The sequence below is a fragment of the Ranitomeya imitator genome, chromosome 8 (assembly GCF_032444005.1).
Source record: "Ranitomeya imitator isolate aRanImi1 chromosome 8, aRanImi1.pri, whole genome shotgun sequence".
In the NCBI taxonomy this organism is placed as follows: Eukaryota; Metazoa; Chordata; class Amphibia; order Anura; family Dendrobatidae; genus Ranitomeya; species Ranitomeya imitator.
Genome location: NC_091289.1, coordinates 156,208,389 through 156,232,773, shown reverse-complemented (window position 1 = coordinate 156,232,773; position 24,385 = coordinate 156,208,389). Strand labels below are relative to the sequence as shown.

Sequence of the window (24,385 nt, the reverse complement as noted above, 5' to 3'; positions counted from 1 at the left end):
GGCAAATCCAGGGTTTGGCAACAGAAGATCAGAATGTCTGAATTCAGAGCACAGAGTGGAAAGCTACGACTGGCAGCTATCTGGGTCAGACAGCTTTGTTAAGTAGCTGGGTAATTACTTGGAACAGGGAACACCTGAAGGAAGCTCAGCACCTCCTAACCCCAGATTGGACGTCCAAGCTGTCCCTCAAAATACCGACAGCTCAGCAAAATTGAACGACTGAGCCGTCAGTCACTGAGTCCAAGACACACTGGGCGGTGGAATCGTGACACATAGCTTCTCCTGAGCACCAAGAGATATAAGTGGCACAATCTCCTGCATCTGCCCCTTCACTGAACTCTGTTCCTCTGCTCTTTGAATGGGCTAAACCATTTTACAATACATTTTGCCATCATGTCAATTAATTAGTTGTTTTTTTTTATGAGTGTAGCCACTTCCTTTCATTCAGCATCACATCATCTGCGCCTATAATTTCACGCACAGGAGCAGAATCTAATTTTATATTTTAGAAGAGTGAGTAGTAGTGATGAATGAACATGCTCTGCTCGGACAAGGTGTTAAGGTCTGCACGTCTCACGGCCGTTAGGTAATGCCTACATATGCCGCGGGGTCTCGAGCATATTATTCGAGCACGCCGAAGACTCTCGGATAGCACCCGAGCATGCTAACGCTTTATCCGAGCATGCTAACGCCTTATCCGAGCACGTTCGCTCATCACTTGTGAGCAGAGAGCATGAAAGTAGAACAGAAAAATTAATAGTAACAGATTTTAATTTTTCCTTTCAATAGGAAAGTCCTTTACCCCTTTCCAGAGAATTTTATATGGCTTTCTATAAACGTCCAATAATTCAGAATATCTGTCCAGTCCTGTTTCGGCAGGATACAAACATTTTTTTTTTCATAGCTGCGTAATATCCTATAGAATTTCTTTTTTCATTAATAAGAGATACAACAATGGCCATTTAAATATTTCGAATTCATCGTCGCGATCTGCGGGTTTGTGAACGTACGCATTCAATATTTAAACTAGAACCTTGATGTAAAATTACCGCTTTGCAAACATCTCCCTCTTCAAAGATTGCGAGTCAAATAAATCTGTATATCAAAATAAGTTCATTAAATTTGTCCAATTACTCCACAACTGCAGATGCCAACATAATGCGCAGTTCTATTCTGTGCCAGTTTCACTCTCTTATTCGGAAAACACAATCTGTGAGGAAATTAGGGGCTGCATTCACCCAGGGGACTTTCCAATAACTCACATTTTTTTGATCTGTGTATTTGTAGATAACAGATGCAGATGGTCTTCATTGGGGGAAAGAGTGCAGCAAATGTGTGTTACGAAAGCGAATATATGTGAAGTAGCTCTGCTCGGGATGCAGGGCAAACTAGAGAAAACATAGTAGTCTTTTAACATTTTTACTCGTCCATCAGCCTAAATTTTACATCTGTTAGCATAATAGAAATGTGTTGTGCTTTTTTGTGCTTTATTTACACTTTCATCTTTATTTGGTCGTTTAAAAAAAAAAAATAAACTGTTATTTGCATACATGAGAAATGACACTATGTTCTGTATTATTTAGGACTTTTCCCCAGGCTTTATTCCCTAGAGGCCACGGCAGTTTCTCTTACTGATCTACCGCTTTCTCCCTCTCACTTCTCCCACTCTCCATAGGTTTCTATAGGCAGCAGGCTTGGTTTGATCACTCACTGGAGACAGAACCATAGACAGATTTGAGCAGTCTTTTGAAGATAAATAATCCGTGCAGGGAGTGGAAGTGACTATTGGGAAAAGTTTCTTAATTCGACTTCTGCTATTTTATTTACACATAAAAACGCCAAAAAAAACTACATAAATACAGGTGATTCTCATAAAATTAGAATATCATCAAAAAGTTAATTTATTTAACTTCTTCAATACTAAAAGATGCACAAGCAACCGGGATAACCCCAGCCTTGAAAGGATTATCAAGAAAAGCCATTCAAAAATTTGGGGGAGATTCACAAGGAGTGGACTGCTGCTGGAGTCATTGCTTCAAGAGCCACCACACACAGACAATGCAAATACAACTGGGAAGAATAAAAGTTCAATAGGGTCATATCCATTGACAATAGGGAGTCGGGGGAAAAAGTAAGATACACTCACCTTGTTGAGTTGCTTAATTGCAACACATGAATGACATGTAACAGCTGCTGCACTGGTACCGGTATGGAGGGCGACCACTGGTATGAAGAACATGACGGGAGGTATCACTTATGCGCTGCTGAGATGAAATTGTTAAAATCAAATCATTTATTGGAACACATTAACAAGTCAAAGTGTTTCAGGTCACGCAGGACCTCTTCAGGACAAACCTGATGGAGGTCCTGCGTGACCTCAAAACGCGTTGACTTGTAAACCTTTTCCAATAAATGATTTGATTGTAACGATTTCATCTCAACAGCGCATAAGTGATACCTCCCGTCATTTACCACACACAGGCGTATCCAGGACCTGGGTTACAAGTGTCGCATTCCTTGTGTCAAGCCACTCATGACCAATAGACAACACGAGAAGCGTCTTACCTGGGCCAAGGAGAAAAAGAACTGAATTGTTGCTCAGTGGTCCAAGGTGTTGTTTTCATATAAAAGTAAATTTTGCATTTAATTTGGAAATTAAGATCCCAGAGTCTGGAGGAAGAGTGGAGAAGCCACAATCCAAGCTGCTGGAGGTCCAGTGTGAAGTTTCCACAATCAGTGATGGTTTGGTGAGCCATGTCATCTGCTGGTGTAGGTCCACTGTGTTTTATCAAGACCAAAGTCAGCGCAGCCGTCTACCAGGAAATTTTAGAGCACTTCATGCTTCCCTCTGCCGACAAGCTTTTTGGAGATGGATATTTCATTCTCCAGCAGGACTTGACACCTGTCCACACTGCCAAAAGTACCAATACATGGTTTACAAACAACAGTATCACTGTGCTTGATTCGCCAGCAAACTCGCCTGACCTTAACCCCATAGAGAATCTATGGGATATTGTCAAGAGGAAGATGAGACACCAGACCCAACAATGCAGACGAGCTGAAGGCTGCCATCAAAGCAACCTGGGCTTCCATAACCCCTCAGCAGTGCCACAGGCTGATCGCCTCCATGCCACGCCGCATTGATGCAGTAATTGATGCAAAAAAAGCCCCGATCAAGTTTTGAGTGCATTTACTGAACATACATTTCAGTAGGCCAACATTTCGGATTTTAAAATCATTTTTCAAGCTGATGTTATAAAGTATTCTAATTTACTGAGATAATGATATTTGGGTTATCATTGGCTCTAAGCCATAATCCTCAACATTAACAGAAATAAACACGTGAAATTGATCACTCTGTTTGTAATGACGCTGTAGAATATGAGATTCACTTTTTGTATTGAAGAGCTGAAATAAATTAACTTTTTGATAATATTCTAATGTTGTGAGAAGCACCTGTAGATGCTATAATTTGTTCAGTAGGGATGACCCTTTTTAACTTGTACTTTAGTGAAAGTTATCAGAGGCCACATAACACAGAATGACATCATTGACCGTGTGTAACAGATACACCTCGGCTATTCTTCCTTCTCCCTGCACCCATATCATTGCACATGTCGCAGAGCATGCCCACAACAGCTTCCCTTTCAAATCGGTTGGGCAACTTTTGACCTGCTTTCTTTACAGACGTACCGGCACATAAAGTATAACCAGCACAGTACTAACATTGAAAACTTTTGTCAAAGGGGTTCTTTGGGATCTTAACGTGATGGTCTATCCTAAACAGGCCATTAATGTATAATCCCTGGTGGTCTGACCTCCGTAAACCCTAACAAGGGCAGCAATGCGCACTACAGTACCCAACATAGCACCCAGCACTGCGACGTCCTTACCTATACGGCTGTGCCTGATTCGGCAACGTCGCCCCATTGAACTAACACATCTCATTCTGCCCTAACTTACTTGCAGTAGATCATTTAGCTATTTTATGGGATAACTTGCATTTTTATGTTTTGTCTTTTTTATTTTTTGTTTGAATTTTTATTTTATTTTTTGTTCCAGGTGAAGGAAGAGATTGAAAAACTAGAAGATAAAGTAGAATGTGCCAATAACGCTTTGAAAGCTGACTGGGAGCGATGGACAAAAAACATGCGGACTGATTTAAAAGCTACTTTTCTAACCATGGCCGACACCAGAATCGACCATTATCAGGAGGTGATGTAGTTCATTATTTTTTGGGGGGGTTTGTACTGGATGGCTATGTAACAATTTATTACCGGCTTTTTAAACACCTGTTTTAGTTTTTACTTTTGTGCTTTTTGCATAACCTCTCATAAGTGATGACCAGCCTCAGATGATTGTTGACTGTGTGGTTGGAATTACCATGAAACGGAGATGGTAATTTATTACCTTTTTTCCCTATTATACGTTTATGATTACTTTTCTCGCTCTGTTCTCACATTATTGAATGGCTGTAAATAAATCGTTGGACAATTTAGGCCAAGTAGTACTCCGCAAATTGTAAACTAGTGTGTGCTCTTTTGTTGGAGTCCTTTTACTATCGAATCCTCGGCATTCACATTCGTCCTTGCTTCCATTTAGGTAGAATTCTTTTATATTTTATTATGCTGTGAAATTAGCCGTGTCTTAGCAAATTGTTTTTACTAACACGGCACAGCGGTGCGGAGTGGAAACTATTCAAGATTAATACCATGAAATGATGCATCCTGCAAATTGCCTCATTGAAATATACTTAATTAAAAAAATATCTGGTCTTATTTCAAGAATATAAATATGGCAAAACCTCTCCAATAGACCACCTCTGTGAGAAGCCCACCTATCTAGACAAGATTTTCCATATATTGTGCATACTGGCTGCCGCCTTGGAGAGGATTACTCTTGCTCACTTATGGCTCATTCGGATGTCCGATTTCTGTGTATGAGTGCTATCCTTGGTTTTCTCTGATGGCACTCATACCTGCGATAGGCTAGGTTCACATTGCGTTAATGGGTTAACGCTAGCGGACTCCGTTACATGGTGAAATTGTCGCAATTAACGCCATGCGACGGATCCGTTAGCGCACCCATTGGCGGCAATGTGCTAACGGATCTCTAGCGCATGCCATTTTCGGCACACGCTAGCGATGTCCCGTAAGTTTCGGATGGACCACGGACGCTGCTTGCAGCGTCTGAGGTCCGTTCCTCGCTAGCGCAGATCGGGTATCTGCGCTAGCGGGATCCGCAAACACGATCCCTTTTGAGACATTGCGTTAGCGCAGTCCGTAGCGCCATGCGCTAAACGGGCTGCCCTAACGCAATGTGAACCTAGCCTTAGTCTATGGGACCATTAGCACAGCCGTGATTTTTCCTGGACCGAGGGCTCCCCAGAAAATCTCGGAGACACGTCCAATTTTAATCTGAGGGTCAGATCAAAATCTGAAATGCAAATAAATGGGTCCATGAAAAAAAATCGGACCACACTCTTATGACAGAATTTTCATGGACTGTCGGAATAGAGAAGGTGGAGAATTTTGGGGGTTATTTCTCCACATACGAGAAAATCGGATTTGACTCCTCCACAATGTGTTAAGGCAAGAATATTGGACATGTGAATGAGGACTTCTTCATCAGGATCTGCTACCAAAAGTGTCCTCCTGTGGCTTTCTCATATTGCTCTCGTGCATGGGCTCCTTTTAGGAGAGAGATTTCTACCTCACAAACAACCATTCATTTTCAGAAATCCTACATAATCAGCCAATTTTTTTTCTGATATGTCTGATCTATTATAGATGTATCTGTAAGGGAGAACATCCTCCTCCTTGGAAGGTTGATGCAGGTTTTGAGATCATTAGGGGGTTCCGTGGCATTTTTCCTCTAGTTTGTGACTCCTTCAGCATCCCCTTTGCTAATATGTTTTTCTAGCATTGCTTCTTGTAATAGTGTCATCAGTATTTTCTACAGAGCATGTGGGAGCAGTAAATGTGTCGTGCGCTAGAAAAATTGACTAGGAAGGATCCATAAGGTGCACACATCACTGAACGCCTGGTAAGCTCAGCATGACATGAGCAGATGGAGCCAGTACCATCTATGCCTCCAGGCATGGCCGGAGGAGGACAGACGGATTATCCTTCCTTCAACTATCTTCTAAAATAAGTACATGGCCAGAGAGGCTGAGATTCCTCTCAATGTAATGTTCAGCAGGTCCTTCTCAATGATATGAATGCAGGCTCGCGCACCAGTTCCCAGCAGAATGGAGATGCTATATGAGCGGGGACTGCTTAGTACGATACATGCACATAGGTCGAGCTTCTATAGGGTGCCACGCACACAGATATATGTAGTTCAGATGGGCGTTCAGTATATTGCTAATGTGAAGTTCCCTAGCTAGAAGAATAGAGGAGAGGAAGGCAGGAATCCAGAGCAACCATCAAACGGTCCAATTAGATGATTGTGCCGAGCTCCTACCTTCTTCCTCCTCTTCATGGCTGTGCCTCACCAACATAAGCGGCACCCTCCACGTGTATCTCCATCCTAGAATTTGATTACTTCTCAGATTTGTGAGCTTCATCCACTTTCCCTTTTTTTATTATCTAGAATCCTAGCTGATCTCCACTGTCCTACATTAATAATTGCCAGTAACTGTGCTATAAGTTTGGGTCCCTCTCCTTGTGCGGAACCTTGTACCTTTATAAGTGACAGATAGGAGCCTATAGACTCAAGCAGAGAACGGTTGTGATACAGCCAAATCCACTAGTCGGTGGCCACAATATGGTGGATTAAATATTTCGAAATAGAAGCCGCAAAAAAAAAAAAAGAATGAAACTCACACATGTACTTTCTTAGAGTCTCTGTCACCACTCACTAGAAAATACTTTTTTTTTTATGTCTGCAGTATTCAATTTCTTAATTATTCTTTCTAGATTTTTTTTTAATAAATCGACAACTGGCTGTTATCAATTGGGGTTGTGTCCCTATACAGAATGGGGTAGATTCATTAAGACTGGTGTTGCGCATGCCAGTCTTTAAAGGAGCACTCCTCCTACTCCCATCAACGTTTTTATGCTCTTAATAAATTGCAGTCATCATATTCTATAACACTGTGTACTGACAGTTACTCATTTTGCCTTTCTACCCAGCTAATTCTTCTCTTTTCTATGTCTATGACATCATGTGATTAAAATGGACTAGGCTCTATGCAGAAACAGGAGGTCAATTTTCCCTGTGTAAGTCATGAGTCACTGCAAAAGTCCCTGGCAGGGGGAGGAGTGGAGCAGCTGGGTCGGGAGGTGAAGAGGGGGAATGATAAATGCAGGGCAAAGAGACTTCCTCTTTCTAGATAGAGCAGAAAAAAAGAGAAGAATTAGATGGGTAGAAAGGCAATATGAGCAATTGTAAGGCAAGTACATAGTGCTATATAATATGATGACCAATATATTAAGAGGATAAAGACTGTAATGGGAGGAGGAGTGCTTCTTTAAGGATTCAGTATCAAGACATTAAAGCCAAAATGAATAAGGGCTTGCTGAACTAGTTTTATACTCCGCACTGTGCAACCCAGAGAATATGTCCCTGCTGGAGCCATGTGTCCTGTGTGGCTTGGGACTCTTTTGGGGATTTTCTTACTTTTAATTCCATACAATTTATGCGTAACTTGCTCCGCTTGAGCAATATCGGACCGACATAATGATTCCCAACAAAGGAAACCTTAAAGGCTTTGTGTACTGCTTTGAACACTTTCTCATTATTTCATTGCATGTACGTTTACAAGTTGAAGAGATTTATTATTGATTGTTAAAAATGTTCTCCAGTTTTGCCCGTAGCATTTGTTACAGTGCGGGCTGCTCCATCTCGATTTCTGTTCATCCTGCGGTGACTTTTCTGACTGCGCTGCTAATCTCTCACCTATTTATTATAATTACCACTGCTTAGTTTATATTTTATAGCACCCTTGGCACCTTGTACTTGCAAGAAACTGGATTTCCAATACATAAGCCAAAAGGGTATCCATCAGTAGGATTTACCCTCCTTATTAGTCGAAGTCGCGCATTTGTTCATTCTGCTGTGATGTAAGGGGACTGCGACGCGGCGTCCACTCAACCAGCGGTGGACACCGCGTCGCAGTCCCCTTTACACCACAGCAAGACAAAGCATCTCCTCTTTTGGTCACATATATATAGGCCATGAAAAATAGGCTGAAATAGGATATGGACAACATTAGCTAACACATATACCAATATTCCACTTTGCAGTCGGTCACCGTTGACCATGGTATCTAAAGGGTTAAATAGCTGTGACAGGTTCTAATACCGATCATGGTCATTGCAGCACGGTGTCATCAATAATATACAGCTGATCCCTGCTGATGATGGTGCCGGACCTGCTTGTGAGCCGGTGCCATTATCACGCCGTACAGCATTTCGCAACATGTCCCCTCCCACTAAGCCATATGTGTATGTCGGATGTCAAGAATGGGTTAAAAAAGTCCTCCCCTCCACATTCACCTCCCACAAGCAATCAAGCAGGGCGGGAAAGAGATGCCTCGTGCTCTGGCACACCTCGTGCTCTGGCACACCTCGTGCTCTGGCACACCTCGTGCTCTGGCACACCTCGTGCTCTGGCACACCTCGTGCTCTGGCACACCTCGGGCTCTGGCACACCTCGGGCTCTGGCACACTTTGTGCTCTGGCACACTTTGTGCTCTGGCACACTTTGTGCTCTGGCACACTTTGTGCTCTGGCACACTTTGCTCTGGCACACCTCGTGCTCTGGCACACTTTGCTCTGGCAGACCTCGCGCTCTGGCACACCTCGCTCTGGCAGACCTCGTGCTCTGGCACACTTTGCTCTGGCACACCTCGTGCTCTGGCACACTTTGCTCTGGCAGACCTCGCGCTCTGGCACACCTCGCTCTGGCAGACCTCGTGCTCTGGCACACTTTGCTCTGGCACACCTCGTGCTCTGGCACACTTTGCTCTGGCAGACCTCGCTCTGGCACACTTTGTGCTCTGGCACACCTCGCTCTGGCAGACCTCGTGCTCTGGCACACTTTGCTCTGGCACACCTCGTGCTCTGGCACACTTTGCTCTGGCACACCTCGTGCTCTGGCACACTTTGTGCTCTGGCACACCTCGCTCTGGCAGACCTCGTGCTCTGGCACACTTTGCTCTGGCTCACTGCGCTCTGGCATGATGTCATTAAGAGGTACCATAGTGCTTCTCCTTCGGCCCGCTCTCTGCTGTCCCAGTAATGTCTCTTAAGCTTCAGTGTCCCACAGGCTTCAGAAGACGGTCACAGGGGCCACGTATTTGAGACCCCGGCTTTAAATGGTCATTATGCCTCTTAGATAACTCGATCTCTTTTAGTAGATACTGTGATGCATAGATGTTCTGCAGATCATTATAAAACATTGTTTTTATGTCAAATAATGAAACTCAACTATTGAATTTACTTTTCAGTTCCTGTTCTGAAGCGTAACCCATCTGAGATCGATTATAGGGAATGGGAAAAAACTGAAAAACTGCATAGAGGCAAAACGGGGAGGTGGGCTTTCAGTTTAGGGAAGGCAAACTGTTGATCATTAGCAGGAGCAATGCATGCTGGTAAGTGAAGTAACGTTCCAGATCCTATAGTGCTGGCAGGATGCTAATGAAAGAGATCCACATACTCCTAATGAGTGGAGGGCAAGTTACAGGCTGTAAAAATTGTCAACGTTTTTGGACACACAGGACTGATATGTGCAACCAAAGCAATTATAACTTGTTGGCGAAATATATATACATATATTTATATGAAATGACAGGTACCGTTTGGGCGCAGTAAAGCTCCAAACAGATGTGCACCTCATATTCTACTACACTACTTGCAGCTGGAGCTGTAGACATCTGTCTCTAATAATGAGGTTACGGTGAAAAATCCTGCAGCGAAAAATCAGAAATATGACTAAAGCCACTGGGAATCCTGAAAGAAAGCCAATGGCCAAATGCTAATTAAGAAGTAAAGTCTGATTTTAAATAATACGCTCAGAATATTTAATTAAAATCCCCATTGTTACCTCGGCTCTGCCCGTCTGTGCCTTATTTCTGCACTTACACCAGAATAGTGAATGCCAAATAGAATGGCCCCGGCTAATTAGGAATAACATACAGTCTTAAATTAACAAATTAAACTAAATTGTGCTTGATTGGCAGAATTGGAAAATGCGTATTTAGCCCAAGGTTAACCTCCTCTCTGTGACATTATCTCCGGCATTCACTTGTGTCTTGTGATTGAAAAATATAACAGGACGGAGATGATTCATGATCCATTTTATAAAAGCTGTCAGATAATTTATCATACATGCCAATATAGGAGGGTGAATTACCCGTAGACCATGTTCACACATGGACGAGCCTGAAAGATAAAAGTAGTGGAGAGCTCACCCTACTAGTAAAATGACTGAGTCCTTATCATATAAACCTGCATTAAAAATGTAAGCGCCCTGATTCTTGGGGAAACTCCACTGCCAGACAACGTCTTGTGTATTTACTGTCTCGTGCCCATTGAGGCATGTCCAACTAATTTACGGACGTTGGAGAACTGTCACATGTCTTAGTATGGTATATACACCATGTGTGTAGTCTTCATATGCACTGTGTGCAGAATTATTAGGCACGTTGTATTTTAGAGGATTATTTTTATTATTGATCAACCCCAAAGACTCATAAATATCAAAGCTTAATATTTTTGGAAGTTGGAGTTGTTTTTTAGATTTGGCTATCTTAGGAGGATATCTGTTTGTACAGGTAATTATTGCAGAATTATTAGGCAACTTAATAAACACCAAATATATTCCCATCTCGCTTCTTTATTTTCACCAGGTAAACCAATATAACTGCACAAACTTTAGAAATAAACATTTCTGACATGCAAAAACAAAACCCCAAAAATTAGCGACCAATATAGCCACCTTTCTTTCTGATGACACTCAGCAGCCTCCATCCATAGATTCTGTCAGTTGCTTGATCTGTTTACGACCAACATTGCGTGCAGCAGCCACCACAGCCTCCAGACACTGCTCCGAGAGGTGGACTGTTTTCCCTCCCTGTAGATCTCACATTGTATGAGGGACCACAGGTTCTCTATGGGGTTCAGATCCAGGTGAACAAGGGGGCCATATCATTATTTTTTCTTCTTTGAGACCTTTTGTCATACCGGCCTCCTCTGACGCTGCGGCCGCTTCTCCTATCAGTCCCGCTCTCTCCATTTCTCCTCGCCGCTCTCAGTGTCGCGCCGGTTCCCCGCATCCTCTTCCTACTGCCCGGGGATTTCGGCGTGGGGTGCGCGCTCCTCTTCCCTCCCGTCCTGTACCTGCTCCACACATGCGCCTTAGGAAGCGGGTGTGCACTTCTTCCTCCAGTTAACCATTCCAGATCCTCCCTGCTCCTGTGTTCTCCAATCAGGTACTTCTTTGGGCTATATCAGGCCTCGCCTCCATAATGGAGGTGCCTGATTGTTGTGTGCAGTTTGTACCTCCGTTTGGCCTTGTCTGGTTCAGATCCTTTTCTGCTCCGGTCTAGTCCGTTTTCTCAGCCTGTCCTTTCCAGAGCCGTCCCTCTTGGTGCCAGCTGTTGCGGTATTGTTCCCCTCGGGCCTGCTCCCCAACTATCCCTGTATAGGGGTTGTCATCTCGGGTTCGCTCGCCCCTGGGTGTATCAGTACCGTGACCCAGAGGGTCCACTCTCGGTCCGGGTCTTCCGTCCTCACGGTCACTATAGGACTGCGCTCAGATTCCATCAGAGTGCAGTCAGATTGTCAGTCTTCCGTCCTCACGGTCACTATAGGACTGCGCTCAGATTCCATCAGAGTGCAGTCAGATTGTCAGTCTTCCGTCCTCACGGTCACTATAGGACTGCGCTCAGATTCCATCAGAGTGCAGTCAGATTGTCAGTCTTCCGTCCTCACGGTCACTATAGGACTGCGCTCAGATTCCATCAGAGTGCAGTCAGATTGTCAGTCTTCCGTCCTCACGGTCACTATAGGACTGCGCTCAGATTCCATCAGAGTGCAGTCAGATTGGCACACCTTTACTGGCCAGCCACGCTGTGGAGTAGTTGGAAGCATGTGATGGAGCATTGTCCTGCATGAAAAATCATGTTTTTCTTGAACGATACCGACTTCTTCCTATACCACTGCTTGCAGAAGTTGTCTTCCAGAAACTGGCAGTAGGTCTGGGAGTTGAGCTTCACTCCATGCTCAACCCAAAAAGGTCCCACAAGTCCATCTTTGATGATCCCAGCCCATATCACTACCCCACCTCCACCTTGCTGGCGTCTGAGTTGGAGTGGAGCTCTCTGCCCTTTACTGATCCAGCCTCTGGCCCATCCATCTGCCCCACTCTCATTTCATCAGTCCATAAAACCTTTGAAAAGTCAGTCTTAAGATATTTCTTGGCCCAGTCTTAACCTTTTATCTTGTGTTTCTTGTTTAATGGTGGTCGTTTTTCAGCCTTCCTTACCTTGGCCATGTCCCTGAGTATCGCACACCTTGTTCTTTTTGTTACTCCAGTTACGTTGCAGCTCTGAAATATGGCAAAGCTGGTGGCAAATGGCATCTTGGCACTTCACGCTTGATTTTCCTCAATTCATGGGCAGTTATTTTGCACCTTTTTTGCCCAACAGGCTTCTTGCGACCCTGTTGGCTATTTGCCATGAAACGCTTGATTGTTCGGAGATCACGCTTCAAAAGTTTGGCAATTTCACGACTGCTGCATTCCCCTGCAAGACAATTCACAATTTTGGACTTTTCAGAGCCCGTCAAATCTCTTTTCTGACCCATTTTGCCAAAGGAAAGGAAGTTGCCTAATAATTAAGCACACCTTATATAGGGTTTTGATGTCATTAGACAACACAGCTCCTCATTAAGAGATGCACGTCACCTGATTTACTTAATTGGTAGTTGGCTCTCAAGCCTGAACAGTTCGGAGTAGGACAACATGTATAAAAGTATCATGTGATCAAAATACAACTTGCCTAATAATTCTGCACACAGTGTATGCATGTGTGTATATGTGTGCAAAGGAACATCGAGATCTCTGGAAATGGACTTGTACCGTTGAGATTGTTGATATTTTTCGACACTTTTAGTTCTCAGGTCCTCAGACAGTTCTCTTTTCCTCTTTCTGTTCTCAATGCTTAGTGTGGCACACATACAGACGCACAATGCAAAGATTGAGTCAACTTCTCACACTTTTATCTGGTTTCTGGTGTGATTTTCACATTGTCCACACCTTTTACTTGCCACAGATCTGTTTGAACGAGCATCACATGCTTGAAACAAAGTTGTTTACCCACATTTTTGAGACAGCTGCCAACAATTTTGTCCTGACCATTTTTGGGATTTTGTGTGAAATTATCTAATTTGCCTTTTCCTTTTTTTTTTTTTTTTTTTGATCCAATACACGCAAAGGAAATAACCATGTGTATAACAAAATGTGTATTTATTTTTTGTAATCAGCCAACCTCTTTAACGAAGAACGTACGTCTGCGGTCTGCTGGTCTTTCTTGCTGCAGTTACTGTGTTCATACATTACTGATCCTGAGTGATATCCTGTATTATACTCCAGAGCTGCGCTCGCTATTCTGCTGGTGCAGTCACTGTGTACATACATTACATTACTGATCCTGAGTTACATCTTGTATTATACCCCAGAGCTGCGCTCGCTATTCTGCTGGTGCAGTCACTGTGTACATACCGTATATACTCGAGTATAAGCCGACCCGAGTATAAGCCGGCCCCCCTATTTTGCCACAAAAAACTGGGAAAACTTATTGACTCGAGTATAAGCCTAGGGTGGAAAATGCAGCAGCTACTGGTGAATTTCAAAAATAAAAATAGATGCTCCATACCGTTCATTATTGCCCCATAAGATGCTCCATATAAAGCTGTGCCACATATAATGCTGCATACCGTTCATTATTGCCCCATAGATGCTCTGTATAAAGCTGTGCCGCATATAATGCTCCATATTGTTCATTATTGCCCCATAGATGCTCCATATAAAGCTGTGCCACATATAATGCTCCATATTGTTCATTATTGCCCCATAGATGCTCCATATAAAGCTGTGCCACATATAATGCTCCATATTGTTCATTATTGCCCCATAGATGCTCCATATAAAGCTGTGCCATATATAATGCTCTGCACCGTTCATTATTGCCCCATAGATGTGCCATAGAAAGCTCTGCCATATAGTGCTCTGCACCGTTCATTATGGTCCCATAGATGTGCCATAGAAAGCTCTGCCATATAGTGCTCTGCACCGTTCATTATTGCCCCATAGCTGTGCCATATAGTGCTCTGCGCCGTTCATTATTGCCCCATAGCTGTGCCATATAGTGCTCTGCGCCGTTCATTATTGCCCCATAGCTGCCATATAGTGCTCTGCGCCGTTCATTATTGCCCCATAGCTGTGCAATATAGTGCTCTGCGCCGTTCATTATTGCCCCATAGCTGCCATATAGTGCTCTGCGCCGTTCATTCCTGCCCCATAGCTGCCATATAGTGCTCTGCGCCGTTCAGTATTGCCCCATAGCTGTGCCATTGCTGCTGCAATAAAAAAAAAAAAATGCCATACTCACCTCTCTTGCTTGCAGCTCCCAGCGTCCAGTCCCGGCGTCTCTCCGCACTGACTGATCAGGCAGAGGGCGCTGCGCACACTATATGCGTCATCGCGCCCTCTGACCTGCACAGTCAGTGCAAGAGGACGCGAAGACAGAGCGGCGCCCGGCGGGTGGAACGCGGACAGGTGAATATTACATACTTACCTGCTCCCGGCATCCCGCTCCCTCTGCCTGTCACACGGTCTTCGGTGCCGCAGCTTCTTCCTCTATCAGCGGTCACCGGCACCGCTGATTAGAGAAATGAATATGCGGCTCCACCCCTATGGGAGGTGGAGCCGCATATTCATTTCTCTAATGAGTGGTCCCACGTGACCGCTGAACAGGGGAAGAGCTGCAGCAACGAAGACCGTGTGACAGGCAGGGGGAGCGTCAGGACCGCCGGGACTAGGTAAGTATGCCTCAGCGCCCTCTCCCCCTCACCCGCCGACCCCACCGCTACCGTAACTCGAGTATAAGCCGAGAGGGGCACTTTCAGCCCAAAATTTTGGGCTGAAAATCTCGGCTTATACTCGAGTATATACGGTACATTATATTACTGATCCTGAGTAACATCCTGTATTATACTCCAGAGCTGCACTCACTATTCTGCTGGTGCAGTCACTGTGTACATACATTACATTACTGATCCTGAGTGACATCCTGTATTATACCCCAGAGCTGCGCTCGCTATTCTGCTGGTGCAGTCACTGTGTACATACATTACATTACTGATCCTGAGTGACATCCTGTATTATACCCCAGAGCTGCGCTCGCTATTCTGCTGGTGCAGACACTGTGTACATACATTACATTACTGATCCTGAGTTACATCCTGTATTATACTCCAGAGCTGCACTCACTATTCTGCTGGTGCAGTCACTGTGTACATACATTACATTACTGCAAACAGTCACTGGCGCAGCTGGGACTTCAATAGATGATAACTTTTTATTTTGTCGTTTTCAACTTTAAAGGGAATGACCTATTGTTTAAATCAGGTTTTTGTGTTAAATGGTTTTTTTTTTTACTTTGGGTTTATTTGGGTTTTTCTTTCTTTGACATTAAAAAAATAGTAGTCTTGTAATTTTTACTCTGGTCACTGGGGCTTTTTGGGACTCCTACTTCCTGTCCTTTCAGCAGGCTCCTTATCTTCAGAGGCAGGATTACTATGACTGCTAACACCTCTATGTGTAAATCTAGAAGGGGGAACAGAACCCACAATAAGGTGATACCCTGTGGAGGGGAGACTGCTGGCTACGCTCACCTGGTGGAGTTGTGACAGGCACAACTGCTATGAAGGCAAGAAGAAACAAAGCTAATGCTGCCACATGGCTGGTGGAGAAATCCTCTAACAGATGTTGGATGAACACGTAGGTGGGCTGCGCTGCTAGACTAAGTGCAGCCCACCTATGTTCTTCAAACTGGATCCCAGTAACGCCTCTAAACACAGCTGATAGATTATCACAATGGGCAATGTCACAGCTGACCTTATTTCCCCTCCCTTTGTGACTGTTTTATTCAGCATCTAATGAGCGTGTGCAGTCTGTTCATTGCGACTAATGTGCATGTTAAATTTTTGAGACAGGAAGTTGGAGTCTAAAAAAGCCCCAGTGGCCAGTGTGAAAACTGCAAGATTTCTATTCTTTTTATGGGGAAAAAATGGCAAATTAAGAAAGCTATATATTTATCACAAAAATTAGATTTTTAAACCATAGGTCAATTCCTGATGACACATTCCTTTTAAGCAGTGTTTTTTATTTTTATTTTTTTTATAAAACCAGATAATCCCATTAATGTAAATAGGTGAGAGAACAAAGCAAATGCTTATTGCAAATGTCATAGATCACCCATGGAGGTGACTTTGCATGCCTCATGTGTTATACAGGAGCATATGGAATTCGACTGAGCTGTGAAGGCTGCAGCCCATCATTGGCTGCTGATAGTGTGCAGCGTTCATGTGACATAGACCATGTCACGAGATTGCAAGTGAACACCACTCTGAGCCAAAGGAGTGTCGCTGGTCCGGAAGGGAAGTATGCTTTTTTTTTTTCTTATTTTATTAATCACATAGTGAGGGGGCATTCAGTAGAGAACAGCCCCTTTAAGCGCTTCCATGTAAAGAATCCGTTTTAAGGCTTTGATAAGGATAGAATACCTCTTGGATTGGCCACATCCGTAATCTATAAAACCCAGAAACTTGCGTGGCTTGCATTTTATTATAATGGCCGTCCATTGATACATTCCCTGTAGTGACAGATGGATAATTAATACAATGTCTAGGTCTTCTCAGTTCACTTCCCACCTTATTCTCTGGGTAGAAACTGAAAAATGACTCTACACGTTGTACATGGTATTAAATTCACATTTAATCTTCTGGACGAGCCTGATGCCATTTGTCTTAGTAATATGGTTGTCTAAAAGGTGCAAAATTTCATATCTTTGATTTTTGCTAATGTTACATTTTTTTTTTCTTCTGGGCAGGCAGCCATCAAATAATTCCATATTTAACACATCTATCTTACAAAGTTTTCTTAGTCATCCAAGGCCTTCGAGTTCATAAGGGCTTTTGTGCTTTGGGAAGGCCCATTAGATAGAGGTGGAAACTGCTTTTGCATTTTTTTCCCCCACGTTCGGAGAATTTGGCTTTCACAGTTGTCCTTCACTCTTAAGGACTGCAAAATCGCAATGGTATTTACCAGCCAATGTCACAGAGAATAATGTACACCATGGTGACACCACTCCCTAGGAAGCCGGGAGCCTGGGCAGCGGTGTGGTCCTCAAGACAGAATCCGAAGAATAACCCGTTAAACGGAGTCTGTCAGCACAGAATGACTGTTGAATCCAAGCACAGGTTCTCGATACGCCCTTGGCGTGGCCAAACATTTAAGTGCCAGTTTTGGCTTTATAAAGGGCAGGGATGGATGTTAAAGCCTGCGCCATATTTGGTTTTAACAGTCATCTGTGCTGACAAATTCCCTTTGACCATTCAGATCAGACCCTTCAATTTGCCCTAGACCAGGGGTTCCCAACCTGTAGCTCGAGAGCCACATGTGGCTCGCAGGCCTGTGATATGTGGCTCGCGGCTGTCTGCTAGCTTGGCCCATTTGCACCAGGTGCAGCAAACCGTTACGGTACTAAGCACAGATCTCTACTTGATGACTTTTTTTGTAGCCCTGCTCAGAAGAGCAGATACGAATGTGGGTGTGATTGGAAACCTTGGAGCTTTCCATACTGACTTGGTGTGATTTCAGTGGAAAAGCTTTGTCTGTCAGTATACCGGTAATGGGGGTCTGCATGTCACTACTGTGAGTGGGGCAGGAGCTGGATGTGGCTCGCGACCATCTCTCTGAGCTGGATGTGGCTCGCGACCATCTCTCTGAGCTGGATGTGGCTCGCGACCATCTCTCTGAGCTGGATGTGGCTCGCGACCATCTCTCTGAGCTGGATGTGGCTCGCGACCATCTCTCTGAGCTGGATGTGGCTCGCGACCATCTCTCTTGAGCTGGATGTGGCTCGCGACCATCTCTCTGGAGCTGGATGTAGCTCGCGACCATCTCTCTGAGCTGGATGTGGCTCATGACCATCTCTCTTGAGCTGGATGTGGCTCGCGACCATCTCTCTGGAGCTGGATGTGGCTCGCGACCATCTCTCTGAGCTGGATGTGGCTCGCGACCATCTCTTTTGAGCTGGATGTGGCTCATGACCATCTCTCTTGAGCTGGATGTGGCTCGCGACCATCTCTCTGAGCTGGATGTGGTGGCTCTCAAGGTCAGAAAAGTTGGAGACCTCTGCCCTAGACCATTGCAACACTCTTGATGCTAACTTCGTTACCCTTCCTGCTTGGACCATGGTGCTTACTGCTCTTCAGTCCCAGATCTCCGAAGACAAGCTTCCACAATCCTCCTTCTTTCTAAACACTCTCCATCGTGTAATGAATGGATCACTTCGCATAACCCTGGGCCACAGATCAAGTCGATGCTCTCTGGCCGTGAACAGGAGCTGCTGGAATTTCCTGACCTTCAGGGATCTGGGACTCGTCTTATGATTTGAGGTACTAGCACATCATCACCTGTGTGTCACACCAGGCCAGCTAATCAAATGCCGCACCGAGGTACCTGGGAGGTCAGGAAATTCAGGCAGCTCCTGTCCATCGCTAGAGATCACTGTCCTAGACTGTGGCTCAAGGTTGTGCGAAGTAATGCACTCCTCTCTATTGTGGATGGGTAGCCAGATCAGATGAGAAGACGCCATACTTCCCTGAGCCTGCTGCTGCCTGTTCTCTCTTTTGTAATATGGAAATGTGCTGATTTAGTAGAAGGTGACAAAATCCAAGATAATTAGTGCTATTTAAAGGAAAGTAATCTTCCTCCACTGTTCAAGGAGGAGAGAAGCTGATCGGAGCTGCCAGTCTGAATGGTACTGTTATTACAATCAGTGATGATCCTGCTTGATTTTGATGCCTCATAAAAAGCCATTCACTTTCTAATCATGATAAATGGTTTTGGTGTGCCAGCAATAACATTCTTTTTAGTATTTCTTTTTTCTTAATTTGAACACCTGCTGATTTTAAGCATTATCACTTTTTGGGAATTTTTTTTTAAAGGGATTTTTCCACGAACCAGATACGTTTTAATCACTAGATCTTGGAATAATAATAAGTTCCACAACTGAATGTGTTAAAAAAAAAAGCTCCTTTGTGGAGATAATCTTAAAATGTGCCCCTGCTGTGTAATGGCTGTGTCTGACCATGCAGGAACATGGTCTGATCATACCACATCTCCTGGGCAGGGGAAGGAGCAAAAGCGAGTATACATACATTACAGCCGGGGATCACAGCTGATTCTTCTTGTGAGGCAAAACATTTCTCTGCCTGTTTTTTTTTTTTTTTTTTTTAGCAATATTTTAGCTGAAAGAAAGAATGATTTGCAATCCCATGTCATAATATCTGTATACTTTTTTCCCTTCCTCCCCGGCCAGGAGATGTGGTATGATCAGACCATGTTCCTGCACAGTCAGACACAACCATTACACAGTACACAGCAGGGACACATTTATAAGATTATCTCAGCACAGGAACATTTTATTTACACACATCCAATTGTGGAACTTATTATTCCAAGATCTATTGATTAAAATGTTAATTAAAATGAACTTTGTTTGTTGGAAAACTCCTTTAACCCCTTAATCCCATATGACATACTATCCCGTCGAGGTGACCTGGGACTTAATTCCCAGTGACGGGATAGTATGTCATATGCGATCGGCCGCGCTCATGGGGGGAGCGCGGCCGAGTGTCAGCTATCGAATCTGACATCCGGCACTATGTGCCAGGAACGGTCATTAACCCCCGGAACACTGCGATCAAACATGATTGCAGCATTTTGGCGGTACAGGGAAGCATCGCTCCCTGCGGGCTTCCCTGAGACCATCGGTACAAGGCGATATGCTCACCTTGTACCAAGCGTCTCCTCCCTGCAGGCCCTGGATCCAAAATGGCCGCGGGTCTACATCCGGGTCCTGCAGGGAGGTGGCTTACCAAGCGCCTGCTCAGAGCAAGCGCTGGCAAGCCTGCAGCCCTGCATGTCAGATCGCTGATCTCACACAGTGCTCTGCAAAGTGTCAGATTAGCGATCTGACCCTATAACATGATGCCACCCCCCGAGCAATGTTAGTGTAAAAAAAAAAAAAATAAATAAATAATAATTCCTAAATAAAGAAAAAATATATATATATTGTTCCAATAAATACATTTCTTTATCTAAATAATAAAAAAACAATAACCATACACATATTTAGTATCGCCGTGTCCTTATTGACCCCACTTATAAAACTGTCCCGCTAGTTAACCCCTTCAGTGAATGCGGTAAAAAAAGAGGCAAAAAACAACGCTGTATATCATACCGCCGAACAAAAAGTGGAATAACACGCAATCAAAAAGACGGATATAAATAAACATGGCACCGCTGAAATCGCCATCTTGTCCCGCAAAAAACAAGCCGCCATACAGCATCATCAGTGAAAAAATAAAAAAGTTATAGTCCTCAGAATAAAGCGATGCAAAAATAATTATTTTTTCTATAAAATAGTTTTTATCGTATAAAAGCGCCAAAACATAAAAAAAAATATAAATGAGATATCACTGTAATCGTACTGACCTGAAGAATAAAACTGCTTTATCCATTTTACCAAACGTGGAATGGTATAAACGCCCCCCTGCCACCCCCCAAAAGAAATTCATGAATAGCTGGTTTTTGGTCATTCTTCCTCACAAAAATCGGAATAAAAAGCGATCAAAAAATGTCACGTGCCCGAAAATATTACCAATAAAAATTTCAACTCGTCCCGCAAAAAATAAGACCTCACATGACTCTTTGGACCAAAGTATGGAAAAATTATAGCTCTCAAAATGTGGAGACGCAAAACTAGTTTTTGCAATAAAAAGCGTCTTTCAATGTGTGACGGCTGCCAATCATAAAAATCTGCTAAAAAACCCGCTATAAAAGTAAATCAAACCCCCTTCATCACCCCCTTAGTTAGGGAAAAATAATAAAATTAAATTTTATTTATTTTCATTTTCCCATTAGGGTTAGGATTAGGGTTAGGGGCAGGGTTGAGGCTAAGGTTAGGGTTAGAGCTATGGTTAGGGCTAGGGTTGGGATTAGGGTTTCAGTTAGAATTGGGGGTTTCCACTGTTTCGGCACATCAGGGGCTCTCCAAATGCGACATGGCGTCCGATCTCAATTCCAGCCAATTCTGCATTGAAAAAGTAAAACAGTGCTCCTTCCCTTCTGAGCTTTTCCGTGCGCCCAAACAGGGGTTTACCCCAACATATGGAGTATCAGCGTACTCAGGACAAATTGGACAACAACTTTTGGGGTCCAATTTCTCTTGTTACCCTTGGGAAAATACAAATTTGGGGGGCTAAAAAAAACATTTTTCTGGGAAAAAATGATTTTTTTTCTTTTCACGGCTCTGCGTTATACACTGAAGTGAAGCACTTGGGGGTTCAAAGTTCACACAACGCCTCTAGATAAGTTCCTTGGGGGGTTTAGTTTCCAATATGGGGTCACTTTTGGGGGGTTTCAATGTTTAGGCACATCATTGGCTCTCCAGATGCAACATGGCATCCCATCTCAATTCCAGTCAATTTTGCATTGAAAAGTCAGACGGCGCTCCTTCTCTTCCGAGCTCTGCCATGCGCCCAAACAGTGGTTTACCCCCACATATGGGGTATCGGTGTACTCAGGACAAATTGCACAACAACTTTTGGGGTCCATTTTCTTCTCTTACCCTTGAGAAAATAAAACAAATTGGAGCTGAAGTAAATTTTGTGTGGAAAAAAAAGTTAAATGTTCATTTTTATTTAAACATTCCAAAAATTCCTGTGAAACACCTGAGGGGTTAATAAACTTCTTGAATATGGTTTTGAGCACCTTGAGGGGTGCAGTTTTTAGGATGATGTCACATTTGGTTATTTTCTATTATATAGACCCCCAAAAATGACTTCAAATGAGATGTGGTCCCTAAAAAGAAAATGGTGTTGTAAAAATGAGAAATTGCTGATCAACTTTTAACCCTTATAACTCCCTAACAAAAAAAATTTTTGGTTCCAAAATTGTGCTAATGTAAAGTAGACATGTGGGAAATGTTACTTACGAAGTATTTTTTGTGACATCTCTGTGATTTAAGGGCATAAAAATTCAAAGTTGGAAAATTGCGAAATTTTCTAAATTTTTGCCAAATTTCGTTTTTTGGTTTTTTTTTTTACAAATAAACGCAAGTCTTATTGAAGAAATTTTACCACTATCATGAAGTACAATATGTCATGAGAAAACATTGTCAGAATCACCGGGATCCGTTGAAGCGTTCCAGAGTTATAACCTCATAAAGGGACAGTGGTCAGAATTGTAAAAATTGGCCCGGTCATTTACATGCAAACCACCCTCGGGGCTTAAGGGGTTAAGCTAAATAATTTAAAAAAAAATGCTAAGATTAAGTAATAGTACATGGCGCTTCTCATACCGTAATGATGCGGCTACAGGTCGCTACTGCAGCCAGAGGAGTATATAATATGTATTACCCTGGCAGATTGTGTGGCTCTTAGATAGCATAAAGTATAGAAAATACATAATTAGCTAGTGACAGAATTGTCACTTCCTGCATATCTTCGGATGACTACAAGAAGAAGGCATCTGACCCAATAATAGGTGCAGGGGAGCATAAGGAGGCATATGAGAGGACCAATGCTATTAAAGTTGTCTGGTAATTGGGGCTCATTTGGCGATTTATCACTGGAGCCGACAAGTTTCATGTTGCACCACTGCTATCATCCTTTTTAAGTCTTTCTATCTCCTAAATATAGCGGAAGAGTCCGATAAATGCCATTTTCTATAATTACGTATTCTGAGTGAGGTAAATGGAGCAATTTTTAAAAGTTGTTTTTTTTTTTCCTCCAAAATAACAAGCGTCTCTATCTGAGATATCGGTATTAAGTTGTCAACAGGCATAATGGTCTCTCCAAATCTAGAGGATTAAATGGTTCAATTACACATACAGCCAGCCATGCTTTCCCACCCCGTGTAATTGTGACAAAAGGAGGGTTGGATCCTGAGCTTCCTCTAGATGCTGCAATGGTTTCCATGAAAAAAAAAATTACATTTAATACAGCAGTAAATTATAAGATAATAACCAGCTGCCTGGTGTATGTCTAAATGTTTGCCCGAAGATGCGCACATTGTGTATCCTATGCCGGTTATGGGTTTCTGTCTCAGTGGCTTTAAGGTCTATTATTAGTTTCCTGTGTAAGGTGCATTTTATTTTTTATTGCTGTAAAAGTAATGCCTGTTATAGGCTTTACTCATCATTTTTTTTCAATTTCATAATCTTATGTGTGCGGTATACAAGCCTATAGTTGACCATGATCCTGGGAAAAAGGGCGAACTCCCTGACAACTCCCCCGAATCATAACTTAAGCCAAGCACATGGTTAATTAGTAGAACGAAACCCCTATAGAACACATATACAGGTCCTTCTCAAAAAATTAGCATATAGTGTTAAATTTCATTATTTACCATAATGTAATGATTACAATTAAACTTTCATATATTATAGATTCATTATCCACCAACTGAAATTTGTCACGTCTTTTATTGTTTTAATACTGATGATTTTGGCATACAACTCCTGATAACCCAAAAAACCTGTCTCAATAAATTAGCATATCAATAAAAGGTTCTCTAAACGACCTATTACCCTAATCTTCTGAATCAACTAATTAACTCTAAACACATGCAAAAGATACCTGAGGCTTTTATAAACTCCCTGCCTGGTTCATTACTCAAAACCCCCATCATGGGTAAGACTAGCGACCTGACAGATGTCAAGAAGGCCATCATTGACACCCTCAAGCAAGAGGGTAAGACCCAGAAAGAAATTTCTCAACAAATAGGCTGTTCCCAGAGTGCTGTATCAAGGCACCTCAATGGTAAGTCTGTTGGAAGGAAACAATGTGGCAGAAAACGCTGTACAACGAGAAGAGGAGACCGGACCCTGAGGAAGATTGTGGAGAAGGACCGATTCCAGACCTTGGGGAACCTGAGGAAGCAGTGGACTGAGTCTGGTGTGGAAACATCCAGAGCCACCGTGCACAGGCGTGTGCAGGAAATGGGCTACAGGTGCCGCATTCCCCAGGTAAAGCCACTTTTGAACCATAAACAGCGGCAGAGGCGCCTGACCTGGGCTACAGAG

At 43.3% G+C, this 24,385-nt stretch overlaps 1 protein-coding gene across 3 annotated transcripts in view; it reads left to right on the top strand.

The window, feature by feature from the left end:
* The window catches only part of SNX7 (sorting nexin 7), a 91,369-nt gene that overhangs the window by 63,130 nt on the left and 3,854 nt on the right, over positions 1 to 24,385 (top strand). For all 3 annotated transcript variants that reach the window (XM_069737682.1, XM_069737683.1, XM_069737681.1), the window contains one exon: positions 4,063 to 4,215. In XM_069737682.1, the coding sequence (XP_069593783.1) occupies positions 4,063 to 4,215 (153 nt within the window). The remainder of the gene's footprint in view (positions 1 to 4,062; positions 4,216 to 24,385) is intronic.